This window comes from Acomys minous, assembly GCF_964271855.1.
Source record: "Acomys minous genome assembly, chromosome: 10".
NCBI classification, from domain to species: Eukaryota; Metazoa; Chordata; class Mammalia; order Rodentia; family Muridae; genus Acomys; species Acomys minous.
The window spans coordinates 58,204,653-58,228,141 of record NC_140491.1 but is presented as its reverse complement, the minus strand read 5'-3'; the positions used below and the strand labels follow the sequence as shown (position 1 = coordinate 58,228,141).

Genomic DNA, 23,489 nt, shown 5'->3' with positions numbered 1-23,489 from the left:
CCGTTCCGTTACAGCGCGCAGGCACGTGCGTGGCCGCCTAAGGGGCGGGCCCTTCGGCCGGGAAACCCCGTTGGCCCGCGCGGCTCTTCCTTTCCGATCCGCCATCTGCGGTGAGTGTGTGCTCCTTCGCCCTGGCTCTGGCTCGTGGCTTTACGGGTCGCTCTCACCGGAGCCGTCGGGTCTAATCCGTCTCTTCTCGCATGCAGGTGGAGCCACCGCCAAGATGCAGATTTTTGTGAAGACCCTTACGGGGAAGACCATCACGCTCGAGGTATGGGCCGGGTGGCGCGCGGAAGCTGAGGCCCGAGGCCTTCGGTGCCACCTTCCATCTTTGAGAGTGCCTTTCTGAGATCGAGGTTAAAGCCTGGCTTTTGATCTGAGGATCGGCTGCTCAGCGAGCGCCGGAGTTTGGGTTTCGTTGCCAAACGTTTGCGCCTGCCCCTTCCCGATTGGCCAAATGGAGGGTATGCGGTGGGAAACGCGTCTCTGGGAGGGCGCGAGCGCGTGGCCCCCACCCAGGCTGGTGCTCGCCTTGGTCTGAGAACTGATTGGGCTCGTAGCTCGCCTGGCGTGTTGCCCACTGCACTGAATAGCTAGCAGCCCACTACCACCTCTCGTTTTACTTAATGTTAACATTGAATGAGATTTCGTGTTTAAGTGTCTTACTGTGTAACCGTATACTAACTATATATTAAAAATTGCAGGTTGAACCCTCGGATACTATAGAAAATGTAAAGGCCAAGATCCAGGATAAGGAAGGCAAGTAATGTTTTGACACTGGAAAAATACTTAGCTTGTATGACCGTGGCGTATTTGCTATTGGTAGAAAACAGATTGACAGACTGAAGTCCTTTTGAAAAGTATTTTTGAGAGTGGTGTCAGGCTACCTATTCGACTGGAAGCTGCAAGAGACTATTAACGTGTATTAATGTTCAAGCATGTCTAAACATTAAAAATGCGTAAGCTGGGTGGGAGCGACCCACACCTTTAGTCACAGCACTCGGAAGCAGACAAATCTCAGATCTGGCCAGGCTGGTCTATAGAGTGAGTACAGGACAGCTGGTGCTACGCAGTAGCTACTAAGTGAGCACTGTTAGCAATCATTTGATAAAGGATTATCTATAAAGGGCATGTTCCTTGTGCCGTTAAGCCCACTTTTTCCCCCCCTCTAATTAGGAATTCCTCCTGATCAGCAGAGGTTGATCTTTGCTGGTAAGCAGCTGGAAGATGGCCGCACTTTGTCAGACTACAACATTCAAAAGGTTTGTTTGAGGGGAAACATGGTGTGCAGCAGTACGGAAGACAGCATTAGAGTCCCGTGTGAACCCACTAACATTTGATGAGTACTGCAGCTGTCTGCTTATTTTGAAATGTGTGATGGCGGGTGATCCCTTTGGTTTGTGGAGAGAGGTCTCCGTAGTTCAGGGTGACCTTGAACTGGATTCCTGAGCCTCTCCTACCTACCAAGTATTGGCAGATAGGCAGACCACACCCAGCTTTTGGACAGAATAAAGTCTGGATTGTTGGTGATGCTACAGTGCTGTCTGTTTCATCCTTCTGCAAACAGGAGTCCACCCTTCATCTTGTGTTGAGACTTCGTGGTGGTGCTAAGAAAAGGAAGAAGAAGTCTTACACCACTCCCAAGAAGAACAAGCATAAGAGGAAGAAGGTGAAGTTGGCTGTGCTGAAATACTATAAGGTGAGCCCCCCTGACATAAGTTTATGTAATTAGAAACTGCATTTGGCTGCTTGTTTGTTTTTTCTTTTTTCTTTCTTTCTTTCTTTCTTTTTTGGTTTTTTGAGACAGGGTTTCTCTGTGTAGCCTTGGCTGTCCTGGACTCACAGCGATCCGCCTGCCTCTGCCTCCAGAGTGCTGGGATTAAAGGCGTGCGCCACCACGCCCGGCTTGGCTGCTTGTTTTAAGCTAAGATTATGATTAAGTCTTTGGAAACAGGATTTTAATTTCTGGAAGTGCTGACTTAAAGCGTTATTAGTACTGAGGTCAAGAGGTTAATAGCTTGAGTCACTAAATCAGACTTCAGAACATGTTTTGTGAAATTGTCTTACAGTAAGTTTTTGTTTCTCAGGTGGATGAAAATGGCAAAATTAGCCGACTTCGCCGAGAGTGTCCTTCTGATGAATGTGGTGCTGGAGTGTTCATGGCTAGCCACTTTGACAGACATTACTGTGGCAAGTGTTGTCTGACTTACTGCTTCAACAAACCAGAAGACAAGTAGTTGTGTATGAGTTAATAAAAAGAAGGAACTGATGTTTAGTATTGAGTTTTATTTTAAATAATCTTTAGGCTGTTCCTAAGAGGTGCTAGCTGCTTGTATTGGCAGGGGAGTTAGACTGCAATGTCAGCCAGCTAAGCCAGTATATACTTTATACTTCACCTGATTGACACCGAGGCACTTGGGTCAGAATATTTTAAGGAGTTGTGTGATGTCCTGTGCAATACAGGATGATAAGGCAACACTTGGTAGACTCTGTCCTTGGAACTAGAGGCTCTTCACAAAGGATAAATTCAGGGTGCTGATTCAAAGCACCCTGAGATAGGTGTTGCCTGGAGTATAAGAAACACCTACTGGTGTTTGCATGAGCTCAGTTGAATATTTTGAGTGTTCACTGGCGACTATATAAGAACAAGAAGCTGAGCATGATGGTGCATACTTAATACATCAGCACTTCAGAGGCTGGGGTGGGATGCTGCCAGCCTATGTTTAGCAATACCCAGTCTTTAAATAAGGAGACAAAACAATACGTTTATCATTTTTAATGTACATCTAAAATCCTGGATCCCAAGAAGTCTTAGCTGGAACTTCATTTTCTTCATAACAAACAACTTCATCGCCCACTTTAAATTCTACTTTTTCTTCATCTAAACTAAGACCACAGTCCATACCAGTTTTGATAACTGAAACGTCGTCCTTATGGTGTTTCAGAGAGGTTAATGAGCCTTAAGAGAAAAAAGGCCGCGGTGAGCATATTCAACAGATAACAATTATCTACTAAATAGGTATACTTTGTAAGATCTGGGTTCCGTGACACCTGGTGGCCAGGGCAGCTTGGTTCTCTGTGGGGTTTGGATATTAAACTCAAATTGTCTGACTTATATGGCAAGTGCCTATACCTGCTGTGTCACACCGAACATACCACAGTTAAGAGTATGTACGGGCAAGCCCAGAAATATGAAAAGATTAATTGGATAGATCTGAAATCTTCTGTTTTAAAGGCACTATTACTCTGCTAAGTCTTCTGAGGTGGTACCAAGAAAAAAACATGGCAAGCAAATCTAGAGATTACTCCGGTTCCCTAGTGTACATGTGTGGGACCTTGAATTTAAATCCCAGCTAACTGGGGGGAAAAGGACAGAATACAGAGCTTGAATGTTAGTTTAGTATAGAGAACATTAAGTTTGTTGGTAAGACTATATTCTGAGGTGTCCTCATAACTAGTTGGGAAGGTGCCTATCTATAAAGCAGTTAGAAATGTAAGCTAAGGCGATTCAAATGAAAAATGCATAGGGGACTGGGTGCGAGTCAGCAATTTTGATACAGCTTACCTTTCCAAATAACTTGCCCATTTCGGATTAATTTAAACTTCTTCTGCCTTTCTAACTGTCCCTTTTGAACTCTGCAGCCAGCTACAGGAACTTTTTTCTTCCCTTCTGTTACAGAGAAGGTAGCTAATACAGAAGCCTCACCTTTAGGAAGAAAAACAGAAAATGGGTGAGGCAGAGACATGCCAAGTCCATCCTAACAGGTGAAAAGTCCACGGGCTGGAGGTGGATAGCTCAGCAATTAACTGACATGAAGAGGACCCCAGCTTGATTCTTTGCACATACATGAGCTCATGAGCATCTATAACTCAATCCCGGGGGATCCAACACCCACTTTTGGCAGGCCTCCAGGGGGCTCTGGACCACATGTGCACAGATCAACAGGAAAACCCTTCAATAGTTCTCTGCCCTATGAAAACCTACTGTTGTTGGGTATGATAGTGTACACCTTAGTCCTAGCACTTGGGAGGCAGAGGCAGGTGGATCTCAGTTGTAGGCCAGCCCTCTACAGAATGAGTTTCAGGATGGTCTGGTCTGGACTACAGAAAAAGTCTTTGTCTTGTTTTTGTGCTCCCCTCCCTGCTTAAAACAAAACAAAAAACCCCCATGGATTTTAATTCAGAACATGGCTGCTCTGGCAAGAGATCACACCCACAGACCTAGGTCTGTAAGATCCAGCTTAGATACAGAAAGCCTGGGCAGTGTTGGTAATCCCAGGAGACAGAGGCAAGCAGATCTCTGAGTTTAAGGCCAGCCTGGTATAGAGCAAGTTAAAAACTGCCGGGTGGTTGGTGCTGCACACCTTTAATTCCAGCACTCAAGAGGCAGAGGTGGGTGGATCTTTGTGAGTTCAAGGCACGGTTGGTCTACAAAGCAAGTCCAGGACAGTCAAGGCTACACGGAGAAACCCTGTCTCAAAAAGCTCCCCCCCCCAAAAGTTGAAAGGATAAATTCAAGAATTCTAGACCAAATAGGTTATGAGAGATGATAGCTACATGTAATTTATGATCTTGATCTAGTTGAAAATCTACTGAAAAAGTATATTGTGTGCTGGACGTGGTGGTGCACACCTTTAATCCCATTACTCAGGAGGCAGAGGCAGGCAGTCTGTGAGTTCAAGGCCAGCCTGGTCTACAAAATGAGTGTTGGACAGCCAAGACAGAGAAACCTGTCTTGAAAACAAAAACCAACTAACCAACCCGCCCCCCCCCAAATATATATCCATCCATCCATTGTGGGGACCAGGGATGGTGGCACGTGCCTTGACCCCAGGACTTGGGGGCTGAAAACAAGAGGAGCAGAAGTTAAAGGCCATACTTGGCTACCCAGCTGGGGACAGCCTAGGTTACATGATACCTGGTCTCAAGACTAGACAAAATTTGATCACAGATTATACTATCTTAATACTTTTTAGTTGTTACTCCCTTACTTTGGTCACTGGGGTTTTAAGTGGAAATATCATTATATATATTTAGAGGCAAATGAACATAGTATTTAATAATTTAAATAGGTTCTGCCTTTAATCTGGCCAAGAATATAACAGAATATTTTAAAATATTTGATATTTCTATACTTTCAGTGTGTATTTTATCAGGACAAGACCAAGGGCTCCTCTATGACACTTAGCCTGTAGTACATTCATAGACTTGAGGCAAGTTCTTCGTCATTTCATTTGCTTTTGTATCCTCTGGGCTTAAGTTAACTGTTATACAGGATTTACAAGTCACCATGAATTCTCACCTCATGGTAGTTTTTGTCTTCCAGAATATAAGCCATGCACTGGAACAGTGGAGCTACTTCCCTGAGCCTTACTTTCAGGTCCTGCTTACAGTGCCTGACATACCTGTTGGGAGGTCTGCGTCAGCACTCACCTATGGGGTGCTCCTCCAGCGTGGGGGGCAGTCTGCTGCTTAGTTCCTCCTGCAAATCTTCAATAAGGTGGTAGATGATTTTGTGAAGTTTGATCTTAACTCCCTTTTGTGCGGCTGACTGCTGGATAGCACTGCTTGCATTCACGTTAAAGCCATAAATAATACCTGGAAAGCAGAAACAAGGTGAATATACTATAAAACCATTACAGTACAGTCACTTATCTTTGAAATACAATGTCAAATATAGATTATTACTTCCTTTTTTGTAAATTACATAGCAATTGTTCTGTGACTGTTCTCATGAAAACTGGTAAAATTTCAAATTGTTATTGGATTTTATAAACTATATCTTGTTTACTAAAGAAGTTTTATTCATTACTTAAAACAGTATTTTTAGATTTATTTACTCTGAATGTTTTGCTTGCATGTATCATGCGTATGCATGCCTGGTTCTGGAGGTGGTGAGAAGGGGGAGTCAGCTTTCCTGGACTCGCACTACAAGGTCACAAGATAAAGTAAAGAACTAAACAGATTGCTAGCAGATAAGAGCACTCAAAGGGCAGTAAAAAATACCCGGAGTGGGTGTGGAACTGGGGACCAGGGCAATATTAATGTCTAAAAAAAATGAACACCGGTCTTGCAGTAGTTCCCAACGCTGCAGTGGCCATGACAGATGGGCTGTCTGTGATAGTTCCTATGCTAGGCAAGAACACTGGCCAGTGAGCAGCCAGTCACAACATGTATATAAAAGGTACACAATATGATCTACAGAATACAGTTTAACATACAGCCAATAGGATCTTTACCGTCAAATGTCTCCGCAAAGGTGACATCGTTTTCACTAATGTCACCCAATCCAAAATGTACTAATTCTAGTTCACATTCATGGGAAGCATCGTAGGAATCCAGAAGGTTCAAGATGGCCTCCACAGAGCCATCAACGTCACCTACAGTGCAGAAAGAGTTTGAAATGTTTTAGTTGTAGAACTGGGCATAGTGGCATGCCTTTAATCCCAGCACTTGGGAGGCAGAGGCAGGTGGATCTCTGCGAGTTCAATACAAGCTATGCTTGATCAAAAAAAAAATTTTTTTTTGTTTTTTTGAGACAGGGTTTTTCTGTGTCACACTGACTATCCTGGACTCGCTTTGTAGACCAGGCTGGCCTCGAACTCACAGAGATCTGCTTGCCTCTGCTTGCCTACTGCTAGGATTAAATGTGTGTGCTACCACACCTGACCCAGAAAAAAAAAATTGAACACCAAACCACTAAAATAGTTTCTACTTTAACTTAAGGGTTTGCTGAAGCAGTGCACATCTGTAACAACTGTGACATCTGGGCATTCATAGGCTGGGCAGGAGGAAAGGTCAGCCTGGCTTCCAGAGCAAGCCCAGGCTAGTTTGGGCTATAAAGCAAGATTGCTTCCCTTTACCCCGCAATAAGTAAGTAAATAAAAGTAAAGGAGATTGGCCCCAAATTAATTTTGAGAACAAAAATATAACATTTAAATAGTTGTAAAGTAAAACCTTCAAAAAATGGGGGCTGGAGAGATGGTTTAGCAGTTAAGAGCGCTGTCTGCTCTCCCAAAGGTCCTGAGTTTAATTCCCAGCAACCACAGCTCACAACCCTCTATACTGGGATCTGATGCCCTCTTCTGGCATGCAGGTGTACACGGATAGGGCGCTCATATACATAAATTAAATAAGTAAGTCTTAAAAGAATAACAAGTTACCTTTAATAATTATGGGAAGTACACTGGAGTCCTTTTCTACTTTTTCTTTGTGCTTTAAAGGTCTTTGATCTTTTCTTTCAAGGTACTTTATGTACGACCTCTGCTTCCAGTGCACAGTCCCATACTTGTCACGCGCTCTCCGATGGGCTTCTTGGTGTTCCTTTCGCTTTTCTTCCACTATTTTCAGATCATCTTTGCCTTTTTCCTCTTTCTGCTCAAACTTCCTCCACTCAACAACTTCACGGGCCCTTGGCTTTACAGGGGAAACTGGCATGATTTAATGAAACAGACCAGTGTCTGCTAGGTTAAAAGCTTTCTCTTTTCCCATTATGAAAGCAGCTTAATTCATGTATGAAACCACATATTTTATAGGTTTTAAAAATAAAACTTTAGGAATTTTGTATATCATTGAAACAATTTAAAGACTTTATCTAAAAAATATAATGTCATAGTTAGATTCTAAAATGGTACCCTGGCCTCTTCACAGGCACTTACAAACTATAATGATATCAATTAGCACTCTTATTTAATATTAAGTATTATAGATTTGTACATAAAGCCATCATATAATATCTAACTTTAGGGAATTAGGATTAAATACCTCAGATTCTACTTCAAGAATTTCATCTCCTGCAGAAGGGAGGTCTCTCCAGCCTATGATTCCCACTGGCATGCTGGGACAGGCCTCATTAAGCGTTTTACCATTTTCATCAAACATCAGTCGCACTTTTGCCCAGCTCTTCCCAGCAACGAGAATTGAGCCTCTTCTCAGAGTTCCTCTTTGAATTACAGCTGTGGTAACAGGACTAAGATGAATATAAAGAGTAAATATTCTTACAGCTTAATCAGGACACAACTGTATTTTCTTAAATACAGCAAATATAGTTTTATGAAGTACACATGATGCGTGTGCATGCACACACACGATTAATCTCCTTCTCAACTTTTCAAGCATTTACTTTGCTAAGGACTTATCACGGTATACTTGCCTAATGTGCAAAATCTCGGGTTTTTGTTTTTCAGTGTAGTTTGTTTGAGATTTATGTGTGTGAGTGTTTCATTTGCATATATGTATGTGTCATAGCCTGCATGGTGCTCTTAGAAGAAGGCATAAGACGCTGCGGAACTGGAGTTTACAGAAGGCTGGGAGCAGGCAGGGCGCCATAAAGAAGCAGAACTGCCGGCCGTTGTGGCATTTGCCTTTAATCCCAGCACTTTGGAGGCAGAGGCAAGTGGCTCACTGTGAGTTCAAGACCACCCTGGTCTACAAAGTGATTCCAGGACAGCCAAGGCTACACAGAGAAACCCTGTCTCAAAAAAAAAAAAAAAAAAAAAAGAAAAGAAAAAAAAAAAAAAAAGAAAAGAAAAGAAAAGAAAAAACAAAACAAAACAAAAAATCAGGAAAAAAAGCTGCAGAGAACTGTGTCTGGACCCTCTGCAAGAGCAGCAGGCTCTAAGTGCTGCGTCATATCTCTAGCCCGTCACTGTGGCTCCTTGAGACAGCCTCTTATTCTTAGCCTGGCCTTGACTCTTCCAGCCTCAACCTTCAAAATGCTGGGATTACAGAAGTATGCAACCACATTGGACCAGGCCTCAGGCTTGTCATCATCATGACAAAAAAAAAAAAAAGTATTCTTCACAGCAGCCAAGGGGAAGAAGGAGATCACAGGCACAGAAGCAGACTGAGTCTTTCGGCAGATGAATGGGCACCTTGTTCAGAGAAGAGTTGGTGAGCCCATGAGGGATGCCCATCTCCTGCTAACTGAACAAGGCAATCATGAATGGGCAGGCCCTACGAGACTGCACTCACAGGGAGCAATGAGCCTTGGGCACACGGTCCCGACTCGGTCCTCTCCCACCTAACACCCCATTCCACACACGGGTTATGTGGCTGCTCATGGCTGCTAACAGTGCACAAAGCACGTTCTGCTCACAGGCAGAACCTTCAAGAAGAGCATGCCATTACAAAGACATTCCTACATAGTAGATTGCTGGGCTACCCCAAAGAATTAGAAACTAAAATTCAACAGCTGGTATTTCTCTCCAGTCCATTGTTGTCCCACCTCTAAATGCAAATATCTGGGCCAGTGTGAGTGGAGTGGAAAAATAAAACAAATCAATTTCACTACTTTAGTCATCAAAATCTGACTAGGTATATGTAGGCAGTTGATATGGTCTACTGGCAACAACTTCATTTTTTGTGTTCTATATACTGTGCAATACAATACTTTGAGAACACATTCTTTGAAAATATGCCCCAGAAACTAACTCTATACGCAGTAAAAATATATTGTCATATGACCAAGCCACAAAATCAACAAACAGATTTTTTTTTTAACAAACAGAATTATTAGAGTCATTTTAGTAGAATCCTACCCTCTTCCTTTGTCTGTGAAGGCCTCTATTACTGTGCCTTCCACTGGGCCTGTGGGGTCTGCTTTCAGTTCCAACATTTCTGCGAGAGCAGTTGTTGCTTCTGCCAAAGCCATCAGATTCTCGCCCTTGAACAACAAGGTGACACATGTCAGTAAATAACACTGGTAAACGTCAGGGTGAGAAGACCGGGTAGACCTTCTGACAGCTAACAGTTTTCTTTTTTAAGAACTAAAACCAGGAAATAACCAATTTTATAAAAAGAAAAGGAGGTAGTGAGCCATCAGCAGGAAAACCTGACCAAAGACAAATGCTTACAGAAGCAGGTGTATTTTAACAGACAGACACTGGTGGTGCTCAAATACCTTTGATCAACATATGCTTCATTGAGTTAATTCTGTCTCCTTGGCCTGCTTCTACAACTGTGGTTTTCATTTATTTTTATTTTATGTATATTAGTATTTTCATGCATGTAAGTATATGCACCAAGTGCAATCCCTGGTGCTGACAGAGGCCAAAGAAGGGATGGGATCCCCTGGAACGAGTCACCGCCTGTCGTGAGCCGTCATGTGGGAACTGGGAATGAACCCCAGATCCTGAGGGAACAGCAAGTGCTCTTAACCAGTGTCCCTCCAGCATCTGTGCTGTTGTTTGAAACAGGGGTTCTCTGTGTAGCCCTGCCTATCCTGGACTCAGAAATCCATCTGCCTCTGCTTCCTGTGTGCTAGGATTAAAGGTGTGTACCACCACCTCCCGATGTAAACCAGGTTTTCCTGGAAATCACTGCTCGCTACGGATCCCAGGCTGGCCTTGAATTCAGAGCAGTGCTTGTAATTAAGCCTCCCAGTGCTAGGATCACAAACAGGAGCCACTGCATACAGATACAACCGTCTTGTCTTTTTTTCCCACAAACTTTCCTAATGATGCAACTTTATATTTCAAAATTATCCAGTGGAACAAACCATCTGTTATCTTACTGATCTGTTCAAGAATCCCATAAAGTAAGTAAACCAAGCATTACTTACTCTTATTAAATAAATAAGAAAAAGAACTGCCTAGACATGAGGTTTGTTTGTTTGTTTGTTTTTTAAGTTTTTGAGACAGAGTTTCTCTGTGTAGCCCTGGCTGTCCTGGGACTGTCTTTGTAGAGCAGCTTGGCCTCAAACTCACAGAAATCCACCTGCCTCTGCCTCCTCGAGTGCTGGGATTGAAAGTGTACACCACCACCACCTGGCCAGATTTATTTTCTTTTCTATATATATACATGTTTTTCTTAAATGTATGTATGTATACCAAGTGTATGTCTGGTGCTCAGAGAGGACAAAAGATGGCGTGCCATCCTCTGGAACAGGAGTTACAGTAGGTTGTGAGACATCGTGTAGATGCTGGAAAATGAACCCAGGTTCTCTACAAGAGTAACAAGTGCTCTTAACAGGTAAACCATCTTTCTAGCCCTTCCACCTTATTTTTTAAGATAGGGTCTCTATCTAACCTAGGCTGGTTGGCCAGAAAGGTCCAGGTATATACCTGTCTCCCTGGTGCTACTTACAGACATGTGCCACCATGTGGAGCCATCATGTGGGTCAGAACTCACATCATGGTGCTCCTGTGGTGGGCACTTCACCAATGAGCTACCTCCCTGGCACTCAAAAAAAATTTAAAAACACAAATTATATATCTCAAAATGCTTGTTAAGGGGCTAGGGGTCTAGCTGAGCTGGTGGAGCATGCAGAAAGCCTAGGCCAGATCCCCAGCACTGCGTACCAAGTGTGTGTGGGATACCCTTGTAATTCTAGCACTTGGGCCACAGAGGTAGTTTGAGGCTGTCTTTAAAAAAAAACCCAAAAAGGCTGGGCGAGGTGGCGCACACCTTTAATCCCAGCACTTAGGAGGCTGTGAGTTCGAGGCCAGCCTGGTCTACAAAGTGAGTCTAGGAGAGCTAAGGCTACACAGAGAAACCCTGTCTCAAAAGAACAAAAACAAACAAACAAACAAACAAAAAACCAAAGAAAAGGAAGCTAGTTGAGATGGTGCACATCCTTGTTCCAGGACTTGGAAGGCAGAGGCAAGGGGACTGCTGTGTGTTCCAGGCCAGCCACGGAATAAATAGACCCAGACTCAGGCGGAAAAAGTGTTCCTTCGGATAAAGCACTTGCAGGCTGCTCACAACGGAGCACAAATGTCTGCACTTACTGTAAGTGCAGAGACGTGTACAGCTTGAACATCACCGCCATAATCTTCACACACCACATCATAAGCCAGAAGCTCGTTTTTCACTTTTTCAGGATCAGCATCTGCTTTGTCGCATTTATTTATTGCAAGGACAATAGGAACTGGGAGAGAAAAAGTCATGGTAAGTGCAAAAGGAAACACCTTCAATTCCAAACATTCGTTGTGAGAAACACCAACCTGCTTAGCTTCCTCTTCATTTGATTGATGCACATATTTAACCAAGGCTGAAAAGACCCACTTTAGACTCACAGTGTCCCACTGTGTTGTCTATACATTAAAAAAAGAGAAAGACTAGAGATAGGTGATGTGGTGGTTAAGAACGCTGGCTGCAGGCAGGTGTGGTGCACACGCCTTCAATCCCAGCACTTGGGAGGCAGAGTTTGAGGTCTACATAATGAGTTCCAGGAATATGTGGAGAAACCCTGTCCCCTATAAACAAACCAAGAAAAAGGCCAGGGAGGCCTAGGTGCTCTCCCAAGGACCCAGGTTCAGTTCCCAGCACCCACATGCAGCTCACAACTGACTGTAACTCTAGTCCCAGAGCATCTGATACCCTTTTCTGGCCTCTAAGAGTATTAGTCACTCATGTGGCCTACAGACATGCAAGTAGTCAAATAGCCATACGTACAATAATAAACTTTTTTGATTTGTTCTCGTTATTCAAGACAGGGTTACCCATGTGGCCTTGGCTATCCAGGAACTCACTCTGTAGACCAGGCTGGCCTCGAACTTAAAGAGATCTATCTGCCTTTGCCTCCTGAGTTAAAGGTGTATACCACCTGCATGCCTTGTATCCTCAGCGGCCAGAAGAGGGTGTTGATTCTCCTGGAACTGGAGTTATAGATAATTGTGTGAGCTGCCGTGTGGGTGCTGGGAACCAAACCCAGGTCCTTTGTCAGAGCAGCCAGTCCTCTTAACCGATGAGGCACCTCCCTCCCCCCAGGATTACAATTTAGTTTTGTTCTGTTTCATTTTAAGACAAGGTTTCTCTGTGTGGCCCTGGCTGTCCTGGAACTCACTCTGTAGATCAGGCTGGCCTCGATCTCACAGTTCTATCTGCTTCTGCCTCCCAAGTGCTGAGATTAAAGGTGTGCACCACTCTGCCCTGCTATCACCTATGCAGTGAGCTCTTAAAAAGAAAAAAGGACCGCTTCCTGCTTCTCGAGTTGAGCCCAGCACCTCGCATACCTTGAGCATCTTTGGCATGCTGAATGGACTCTACAGTTTGCTTCATCACCCCATCATCTGCAGCTACAACCAACACAACAATGTCAGTGACCTGAGCTCCTCTGGCTCTCATTGCTGAGAAGGCAGCATGTCCAGGAGTATCAAGAAAGGTGATCTTTTCTCCAGAAGGCAGAGAGACTGTGGAAACAGAGATGCAAGAACACCACTTACTCAATTTACTTATTTATTTATTAGTTTTTTGAGACAGGGTTTTTCTGTGTAGCCTTGGCTGTCGTGGACTCACTCTGTAGACCAGACTGGCCTTGAACTAACAGAGATTTGCCTGCCTCTGACTCCCAAGTGCTGGGATTACAGGCATGTGCCACCATGCCTGGCTCTCAGTTTACTTTTGAACAAAAAGGAATATATGGCATCATCAGATATAATATGTGTATGGTTTTTTGCTTGTTTGTTCAGTTTTGTTTTGTTTTTGTTTTGAGATCGGGTCTTTCTATGTAGCCTTGGCTAGCCTGGAGCTTGCTATGTAGACCAGGATACCTACCAAGTACCAAAATTGAAGCTGGGTACTACCATGGCCAGCTCAATAATTCTTTAATTTTATTTCTTCCACTAATTTTAACATGAACAACACAAAATGAAATTTCATAAAAAAAAAAAACATAAAATATTAGTGAGACCATGATGGCTGTCTTTTCATGCAATAATTTCAAGCTAAACTTTTTTGTATTTCTAGAATATAGCTACTTTGATAAAATAACCATTCTGGAGAGAGAACCCACCAAGAGTTGTATGGGTGATCACTTCAACATTAGCAAACTGCAACTATACAACTATCTGAAGCCACAGAGAGGCAATTTGTTATACAGTTGATAGCTTCAAATTTAAGCTCAATAATAGCGGGTTTAGATACTAGCTTTGCTATCTACCAGCTGTGTACTTTGGACAAGTTATGGAGACTGAGAAAGTCTCAGCTTTTTCCAGATATTAAGAGAAATATTAGGGCCGGGTGTGGTGGTGCTCGCCTTTAATCCTAGCACTCGGGAGGCAGAGGCAGGCGGATCACTGTGAGTTCGAGGCCAGCCTGGTCTACAAAGTGAGTCCAGGACAGTCAAGGCTACACAGAGAAACCCTGTCTCAAAAAAAAAAAAAAAAAAGAGAGAAATATTAATATACCTCATGATGCTGTGAAGATAAGAGAAAGCATATAAAATGCTCAGCATCATGCTAGGCACAGGCGAGTGCTCAGAAAATGGTAGCTACTATTCAATGTTATTAGCAACACTGCTCAGCCTACAGCTGAGATTATATACCCATCATTAAAGAGGCTACTATATGCATTAAACCAAAAACAGCAAAACAGCTTTGTTTTTACAGAACATCTACGATAACTCTTAGCTGTCTGCTCTATGTGTCATCATTCCAGTGACTTTAAGCTCTTTATTTTATTTTTTTATTTTTTGGTTTTTCAAGACAGGGTTTCTCTATGTTATCTTAGCCATCCTGGACTCACTTTGTAGACCAGGCTGACCTCGAACTCACAGCGATCTGCCTGCCTCTGCCTCTTGAGTGCTGGGATTACAGGCCTGTGCCACCACACCGGCTTAAGCTCTTTATTTTAAATCCATGTATTTCACAGGATGGCATTTAATTAAAAAAAAAACAAAAAACAAAAAACAAGCGGGGTTCCCATGCATACTAATGTTATTTGTGTTCATACCAAGAAAAGCACCAATATGCTGAGTGATGCCTCCAACTTCCATCGCTGCCACTTGAGTTTTCCGAAGTTTGTCAAGTAACGTTGTTTTCCCATGATCAACATGACCCATTATGGTAACAACTGGGGACCTCGGTTTTAATAAGGCTGGATCTGCCTGAGGCCTGCAATTAACAGCAAAGGAGTGCCATTTCTTAGCTATGACAAATAACTGTGAATCAGTTCACAGCTATCGCTATAAGCCACCATTAACAACAAAACACAACATTCAAGTCTAAATAGATAGAACTCTTTCCCCCCTTTTACACAGAACAACCCAACAGAATAGCCGATGGCTTCCCTCGCTATGTGCTATGAAGTTGGCATCTTCATACTAACGGGGGAAGCTGAATCAGAATGTAAAATTCAGACTAATGTAGACAGTCAGCAAGCTATGAAAAATCACACTGAGAGTTTCATAATATACATTCTGGTGCTTTGAATAAATGTTTACTCTATACTCATACTCCATTTTAAGTACAAAGGAAATCTTCCCAGCAGAGGTTGAGTAAAACCACAGGGTTAAATGTTAGTTAACACACAGTTTTACCTTCTTACAGCATCTTTGTTTTCTCTTACTTTCTCCAGCTTTAATTTGCTCCATTTCAGTTTCATCCCTGCTTTCTTTATAACTTCTTTGATCCAGACTTCGTCTAGCTGGGACTTTGCTTCCAGTGAATCTACATCAATGGCAGTGTTCAACAAAGCTTCATATACACAATCTGGTTGAGAAGGACATGGAATATTCATCAAGTTAAAAAAAAAAAAGGTTTAAAAAGTGAGCTCTTGACCCAGGCACTTTGGTGCACGCCTGTAATCCCAGCACTTGGGGAGGCAGAGGCAGGTAGATCTCTGTGAGTTGGGGGCTAGCCTGGTTTACAAAGCGAGTCCAGGACAGCCAAGCCTACACAGAGAAACCCTGCCTTGAAAAAAAAAACAATAAACAAAACCAAACAAGTGAGTTCTCAGGTTGGAGAGATGGCTCACTGCCTGCTCTTCCAAAGGTCCTGAGTTCAATTATCAGCAATCACATGGTGGCTCACAACCATCTATAAAGAGAGCTGGTGCCCTCTTCTGGTGTGCAGGCAAAACACTGTATACTTAATAAAAATTAGTTTTTTTTAAAAAAAAAGTGAGCTCTTGGGACTGAAGAAATAGTTCTGTAGTTAAGGGCACTGGCTGTTCTTGCAGAGGACACAAGTTCAATTCCCAGCACCCATACAGTGGCTCACAACTACCTGTAGCTTGACTTCCAGAGCATTCAGTGGCTCTTTGGGCTCCCATAGGCACTAGGCACACAAGTAGTCTACAGATACACATGGAGGCAAAATATTTTTTTAAAAAAGTAAAATAATAAAAATAAATCATTTAAAAATATGCTTTGTTTTAATCAGTAAAAATAAACCCATCTGTGGTGATGATGAAATAAGCAGTTTTGCACAAGAATAATGGAAAGAATCATCAGAGAGGACAGCATCCCGAGGAAGCGGGGCAGCCGTGCTGGGTGTGGCACACATGTCTGCTGTCTAGTCATGAAGGAGACTGAGGCAGGACTCCAGGCCAGCCAGAGTCACACAGGAAGACCTTTCTCAAAAGCAAAGCAAAAGAAGAGCAAAGAACACTCATGTCAGTGGTGGGCTGGCAAATAAAGAAGCTGTCAAGTAGAAATTTATAGCATTTTCCTGTTCCCATCTCAGAAGCCCTCCAACCACAGTTGATGTCAAGCCAGCAACATGTATGCAGTGGATGAGATGAGAAGAAACGCACACTATAGACACCACTGGGTTGTACCAGACAAATATGATAGTTATTAATAACCCAAAGGCAAGGAAAATAGTCAACAGTAAAAGGAAATGACTAGGCATTGGACCTAGGGTGCATATACACGTGAGCATGCACACACAATAAATAAGAGTCCATGAATTTTTACTATCTGGCTGTGACTTAATTTCACTATTTACTTATTTAGAGATCAGATCTCATGTAGGAGGGTGTTGAATCCCTGATCCTCCTAGCTCAACGTCCCTGGAATAACAGGGACAACTGGCTTGTGATTTAAACGTTTTTTCCAAGACAGGGTTTCTCTGTATAGCCTTGGCTGTCCTGCAATCACTTTGTAGAGCACGCTGACCTCGAACTCACATCAATCATCGATAGGACTGCCTCTGCCTCCCTAGTGCTGGGATTAAAGGCATGTATCAACATGCCTGGGTTAAAAATGTGTCTTTTTTTTTTTTTTAAAGGAAAAGCTATAGTTAGTTTGACAAATATATCTCTGCTGGTCTTAAACAATTTTTCAAACTAGTGAGAAAGAAAAATCAGAAAACTATAGTAGAAGAAAGGGCAATTAAGGGGCTGCAGAGATGGCTCAGTGGCTGAGAGCACTGGTTACGCTTCCAGACGACCCAGGTTTGATCACTAGCACCCACATGGCGGCTGATAACCATCTGTAACTCAGTTTTAGGGGGACCCCATGTCCTTTCTGGCTCCTGGAAACCAGGCATGTGTGTGGTGCAAAGATAGGCAGGTAAGCTAAATGCACTTAAGATAGACATAAAGTAAACCTTAAGAAAACAAAAAGTATATCCCCTCAGTCCAAAAAAAAGGGGGTGTGTATCTAGATTTACACTAACAGTTCATATATTTTATGAATTTAATAGTTTACTTTTTCAGCCGGGTGTGGTGGGGCATACTTGTAATCCCAGCACTTGGGAGGCAGAGGCAGGTGGATCTCTGTGAGTTGGAGGCAGCCTGGTCTACAAAGTGAGTCCAGGACAACCAGGGCTACACAGAGAAACCCTGACTCGAGGTTAAAAAAAAAAAAAAGGTTATAATCTAAAGTGAAAAGACTCAGTATAACTTAACCTTGAAAACACCAGCCCAGCTCACCCGGAATGCAAGTGAACCCTACGCTTTGGACACCCAGGCTTTTCCGGCGAACTGATCAGGCTCACCTGTGTCTTTTGCCATGGCTCTGGCTAGCTCTCCAACAGTCATTCCAACCCATACTTCCACCTCCTTTTTACTTTTTATTGGAGACAACTGAGATCTTGATGGTCCTTTTTCCTGTTAGAGAGATAGAGCATATAAGTGAGAAAGAAGAAAACATTTTCCCCCTTGAGATAGTGCTTCTCTGTGTAGCCCTGGCTAGCCTTGAATTCAGATTTGCCTGCCTCCACCTCCCCGGTGCCGGGATTAAAGGTGTGCATGTGCCACCGCTCCCTGCTGAAGGAAAACAATTTTAAGAAACAATTTAAATTTATTTTGTAATATGTACCATAAGTGTGGCTGTTCCTATCAGCAAACACTCTTGTAAGTACTTAAGTTAGACAATAGTAACACCAGAACTTCCTGTTCTCACAAAGATCTGTGTAGAATATAGCCTTTACAATAGTCTGTCAACGTCGGGCTGGAGAGATGGCTCAGCCGTTAGGAGCACTGTCAGGAGCACTGCCTTTTCTTCCAGAGGTCCTGAGTTCAATTCTCAGCAACCACATGGTGGCTCACAACCATCTATGATGTGATCTGATGATGTCTCCTGGCCTACAGGTGTATATGCAGATGGAGCACTCATATACACAAAATAAATAAATCTTAGAAAACAAAAAACAATATTCTGTAAATGTCAAAATACTCAAAAAAAAAAAAGATTTCTATACATAGTTTTACAAACTTTGACTTCAGATCAAGTAATAGAAATGACAAATCTGCGACAACCTTCTTTGTAACAAGAAGCCTGTGCTGAGGCAAGGCTGAGCCAATGAGCTGGTCCGTCTGCCACCGTCGGGCACACAGCGGATCTGCCTGCAGGGGGTGAGCTGGAGGAAGCCCAGGCCTCCACCATGCTAACAGTCGTCTTGGACCCAGGCTGTGCAACTGCCTACAAATAGTGTGAAATTGTAGCACGTTTTCCAACTTCAGTAGCTTCTGGTTCATGCTTCTCCTAGAAAAGACAATTTTAAAATAAAATTTTGGTTAATATTTAAATCCAATTAGCAAATATGAATTGAATGCTTACTACATGCAGATCACACAAATAAAACTGGGTTTCTGCCCTGAAAGAACTCACGGTCTAGTCAGACAGAGTCTATACCAAGTACTCTTCTGACAATAGCTATTACTGAGAAACACTTTATAGGGCCGCTCATGAGGTCACTTGGCAGAGCACTTGCCTCATATGCCTAGCACGCTTAACTGAGCATGGCACACATATGTAACCCTAGCACTCAGGGCGTGGCAGGAGGGTCAGAAGTTCACGGTCAAGGTCATTCTTTGCTTCATAGAGTTTGTGGCCTACTTTGACTACATAAGACATTGTCTAAAAACAAACAATAATTATAAATGGCTGGGTTTTTGGTTTTTTTCCTCCATTTTTCAGGAGCTTGAAGAATCATAGAATAGTTGCCTAGCACGCACAAGAACCTTGGCTTGACCACTAGTGTTTGTGAATGAAAACACACACACACACACACACACACACACACACACACACACACACACACACGCACACGCACACAAACACACGCACATAGATATCTCAGTTAAATATTTTAATGTTTATTTTTTAATATTAGAAAAATAACACAACTCCACTTACATAAGAAAAAAAATGTAAGTACAGAGAAAAGCCTTAAAACATTTAAAATGTTTAAATGAACATTAAAAACAGCACGCGCCTTTAATCCCAGCACTCAGTAGGCAGAAGTAGATGAATCTCTCTCTGGGCTCAAGGCCAGGCTGGTCTACAGAGTGAGTTCCGGGACAGCCAGGGCTACACAGAGAAACCCTGTCTCACTGAAATGAGTTTGCCACATAGTAAGACATGAAGCTAAAGCTTCAACGGAACATTTCCTCCATCTTCCTCACATAGTACATACACTGAACTGTTTTGAAACTTGGCCTAACTGGTCTGGCAGTCTCCATGTTCTGGCTTTTACCTCCTGACTGCTGGGATCAGACTTACACCACTACACCTTCCCATAAATGTTTTTGGTGTCTTTGGTTTCTTTCTTTCTTTCTTTCTTTTTAAGATTTATTCATTATTATGTATAGAGAGCTCTTCCTACACGTACACCTGCAGGCCAGAAGAGGGCGTCAGATCACATTATGGATGGTTGTGAGCCACCATGTGGTTGCTGAGAATTGAACTTAGGACCTCTAGAAGAGCAGTCAGTGCTCTTAACCACTGAGCCATCTATCCAGCCCCTTTTCTTTTTCTCTTTTTCTTCCAGTTTTTTTTTTTTTTTTGAGGGTTTCTCTGCGTAGCCCTGGCATTCCTGAAACTCACTCTCTGGACCAGGCTGGCCTCAAACTCAGAAAGAGACTCACCAGCTTCTGCCTCCTGAGTGCTGGGGTTAAAGGCGTGGCCACCACTGCCTGGGTGGTTTGTTTTTAAAGCATAGAAGTGAGAGCCACGTGCGGCGTGGGTGACCGTAACCCCGCCGTTTGGAAAGTAGAGACATGAAGGTCAGAAGTGCAAGGGCCAACCCAAACTTCATGAGACCTTGCTTCGAAAGTAAAATAAAGTAAGATACACTTCACAGTGCGTGAGACGGCTCAGCAGGCAAGGGCACTTACTTAACCTTCAAGCTTGACAACCTGGGCTCAATCCTCAGGTTCATGATAACATGGAAGGAAAGGTTCCACTCCCAAAACTGTCCTCTGACCTCTACATGTGCTCCATGATATGTACACGATACGCTCATACGTATATGTAACACACATCTCACACACACACACACACACACACACACACACACACACACAGGAAAAAATACAAGTAAAAGGAAAGAAGTGAGAACTGAGAGTGACACAGTAAAGTCGTAAAGAAAGTACCTGAGGCAGTGACAGAACCTCGGGTGGGCACCTGTTCTGACATACACAAACCCGCATTATCGTGGCCGAGCAAGTCACTCTTGTCCTACGAGTCTCATTGTCCTCATCTCTGTAAAAAGAAAGTAAAAGTGTTTAACTACCTGTCCTTTCTAGAACAAAGCTACAAAGAGAAAATGAGATGGTCTATGTATTTGTTTCTCACTGCTGAATCACGTACTTTGAAGACTCCTTTAGTAAAAAGCATTCAAAAGTCACTATTTCATTCATTTATAGAGAATTCTTAGGCTTTGTATATATTTAATATAGTTAGTATTTTACCTTAAAAAAACAAACAAACAAAACAAAAACCTCATTCAAGAAAGCCAAAAGAAATTCTGACTTCACTCCAAATAAACGATTTAAGATTTAGAAATTTGAGCTGGGCATGGTGGCAGAGGCCTTTATCCCAGCACTCGGGAGAGAGGTAGGTGGATTGATGTGAGTTCGAGGCCAGCCTGGTCTACAAAGTGAGTCCAGGACAGTCAAAGCTACACAGAGAAACCCTGTCTCAACCAAACCAAACCAAACCAAACAACAACAAAGATTAAGAGCGCCGCCTGCTCTTCCAAAGGTCCTGAGTTCAATTCCCAGCAACCACATGGTGGCTCACAACCATCTATAATGAGATCTGGTGCCCTCTTCTGGCCTGCAGATGAAACACTGTGTACACAATAATAAATAAATAAACCTTTAAAAAAGAAAAAGAAAGAAAGAAAGAAATCCACATCAGGCCGGCTGGCACAGGCAACTCCAGCCAAAGGCTCAAGCAAGAGAATAACAAGTTCAAAGGCGGTCTCCAGACTTGTCTACATAAGGGACTCAAGGCCAGCCTAGGTATATTATGCAAGTCATTTCTCAAAAGAGGTAAAAAAGGAGAGATGGAGTGAGGGGTTGGGACAGAATACATTGCTTAACAAGCATGGACCCTAGTGGGGCAGAGAGGGCGAGAACTTGAGAGAACTGAGTTCAGTTCCGGACAGCAGATCTGGGTGGCTCACAACTGCCTATCACTAATTCCAGGGGATGCTACACTCTCTGCTTGCATCTAAGGGTGGGAGGGCAGACATCCATCTCTCTCTCTCTCTCTCTCTCTCTCTCTCTCTCTGACATCCATCTCTCTCTCTCTCTCTCTCTCTCTCTCTCTCTCTCTCTCTCTCTCTCACACACACACACACACACACACACACTTTTAAATTTTTAAAGGATTTAGAATTCCATATTCAATAATCAAGCATTTACATAACTTTCACACACCTCAAAAATCATGTTAGGCATCTGTCTCTGATCTAAGAAGTAAAAGAAAATGATCAGAAAGCATAGGATTCCTTAAATCATTTGTTTTTTTCCTTTTTGCTTTTTCGAGACAGGCTCTCAGTATGCAGCCCTGGCCGTCTTGGAACTTACTATGGAGACCAGGCTGGACTCGATCTTGGAGATCTGTCTGCCTCTGCTTCTCCAGAGCTGGGGTTAAAGACTGTGCACCACTATGCCCACCTTCCTTAAATCATTTTTAAATGAGTTGTGAAACCAGATTTGACAAGGGCACAGATTAATAGGATGGGAAACTCCAGGAGGCAAACCAACACAGAGATATGTAATCGAAAAATCAGACACATGGGAAAAAATAACCCAAATCTCAAACCTGGAAGGAACCTTGGTTGTTAAATATTCCAACGCCTCTCACTTTACAGAGTTTGGTGGAATCCAGAGGGGTCATTCCCTACTGCCATAAGGTTAGAGACAACCCGGACTGGAACTCAGGTCTGATAATTCCCATAGCGGGGCAGAGGGTGCGTATGCTGCAAATGCATAGCTGCCATTTACCCAAAGGTCTTGAATGGACCAGCTAGAAGTTCTAGAAAGGAAAAAAGGAGTCGTAGTGAAACCCTAACGCCGCCGTCAGCACGCGAGCCGCGGCAAATGACACCGGCACCCGAGACCACCCACAGACCCCACTCACTCAGCTCCCAGGCGTGATCGCCTTCCGGACCCAAGGACTACGGGTCGGTCAGTCCCGTCCCTTCCGCAAGGTCCCCGTTGTGCTTCCGGTGCTGCCGGAAGCGGCTTCCCCAAGGTAGTCGCGGTTGTATGTAGCCGGCGGTGGACGCGTCTGCAACCCGCAGCCTCCGGCCGGTGACCTGCCACGAGGAGGGGGCGCTCTGTAGGTCCCACCCTTCTCCAGGGAGGACAAGTCCTCCAAACACAGCTGTATCTAGCAAGAAGGAACCGGTGCAGGGTGGCTATAGAGAGCGCTAACGGGTTGGACACGGTAGGAAGTAGAGCCTGGGTGCCTGGCTGCTAGCCCCGCCCATTCCCAGTGTGGCCTTGGAGGTGTTTTGTCAGTTCTGTGCCTCGACTCCCTGATCAGCTGTGAGATGACAGTTACCTGTCTTACAGCATCGTTGGAAGGTTTCAGTGACGTGTTGCGAGCACCTGGTTAGTTGTTTTTCTGAAGGACTTTTACAACCTGTGCATGACTTGGGTCACCAGATGGTCCTGGCACCGCTGCAAACAGTGCACACAGTACGGGACTAAGGTTTCTGGGTGTGATGTTTTCGTTGCAAAACATATAGATTAGGGGCTTTGACAGTTGAGTGGAGAATGGGGTCTGACTTTCACACGAACTCTGGTGCCTCATATTTGACCATGTCCCCTGGAGGGGGAGACCTGGTGGCACTCAGAGGAAGGATAGCAGGCTACCAAGAAGAGACTTGATACCCTATGAGCATATACAGGGGGAGGAGGTCCCCCTCAGTCACAGTCATAGGGGAGGGGAGTAAGGGGAAAATGGGAGGGAGGGAGGCATGGGAGGATACAAGGGATGGGATAACCATTGAGATGTAACAAGAATAAATTAATAATAATAAAAAAAAGCTGGGCGTGGTGGCGCACGCCTTTAGTCCCAG

At 43.6% G+C, this 23,489-nt stretch overlaps 2 protein-coding genes across 3 annotated transcripts; one reads left to right on the top strand and one right to left on the bottom strand.

Annotated features, from left to right (window-relative positions):
• The first annotated feature begins 39 nt into the window (after positions 1–39).
• RPS27A (ribosomal protein S27a) lies at positions 40–2,269 on the top strand. The gene is made up of 6 exons (XM_084799596.1): positions 40–110; positions 207–271; positions 705–759; positions 1,177–1,262; positions 1,568–1,699; positions 2,088–2,269. Exons 2-6 carry the CDS (start codon positions 224–226, stop codon positions 2,235–2,237), a joined length of 471 nt encoding a protein of 156 aa, XP_084655722.1. The 5' UTR covers positions 40–110; positions 207–223; the 3' UTR covers positions 2,238–2,269.
• Positions 2,270–2,761: 492 nt separating this feature from the next.
• MTIF2 (mitochondrial translational initiation factor 2) lies at positions 2,762–22,673 on the bottom strand. Of its 2 annotated transcripts, XM_084799584.1 has the most exons (16): positions 22,544–22,634; positions 22,226–22,438; positions 20,545–20,653; positions 18,427–18,652; positions 17,664–17,775; positions 15,260–15,431; positions 14,674–14,834; positions 12,957–13,133; positions 11,730–11,869; positions 9,540–9,664; positions 7,765–7,969; positions 7,164–7,416; positions 6,240–6,380; positions 5,434–5,598; positions 3,566–3,706; positions 2,762–2,959 (listed from the first exon to the last, which is right to left on the bottom strand). In XM_084799584.1, the coding sequence occupies exons 4-16, from the start codon at positions 18,643–18,645 to the stop codon at positions 2,787–2,789; spliced, it is 2,184 nt and encodes a 727-aa protein (XP_084655710.1). In that variant the 5' UTR covers positions 18,646–18,652; positions 20,545–20,653; positions 22,226–22,438; positions 22,544–22,634; the 3' UTR covers positions 2,762–2,786. The 2 variants fall into 2 exon arrangements, with proteins under 2 accessions (XP_084655710.1, XP_084655709.1); XM_084799583.1 differs by lacking the exon at positions 22,226–22,438 and having other exon boundaries at positions 22,544–22,673.
• Between the last annotated feature and the right edge of the window lie 816 nt (positions 22,674–23,489).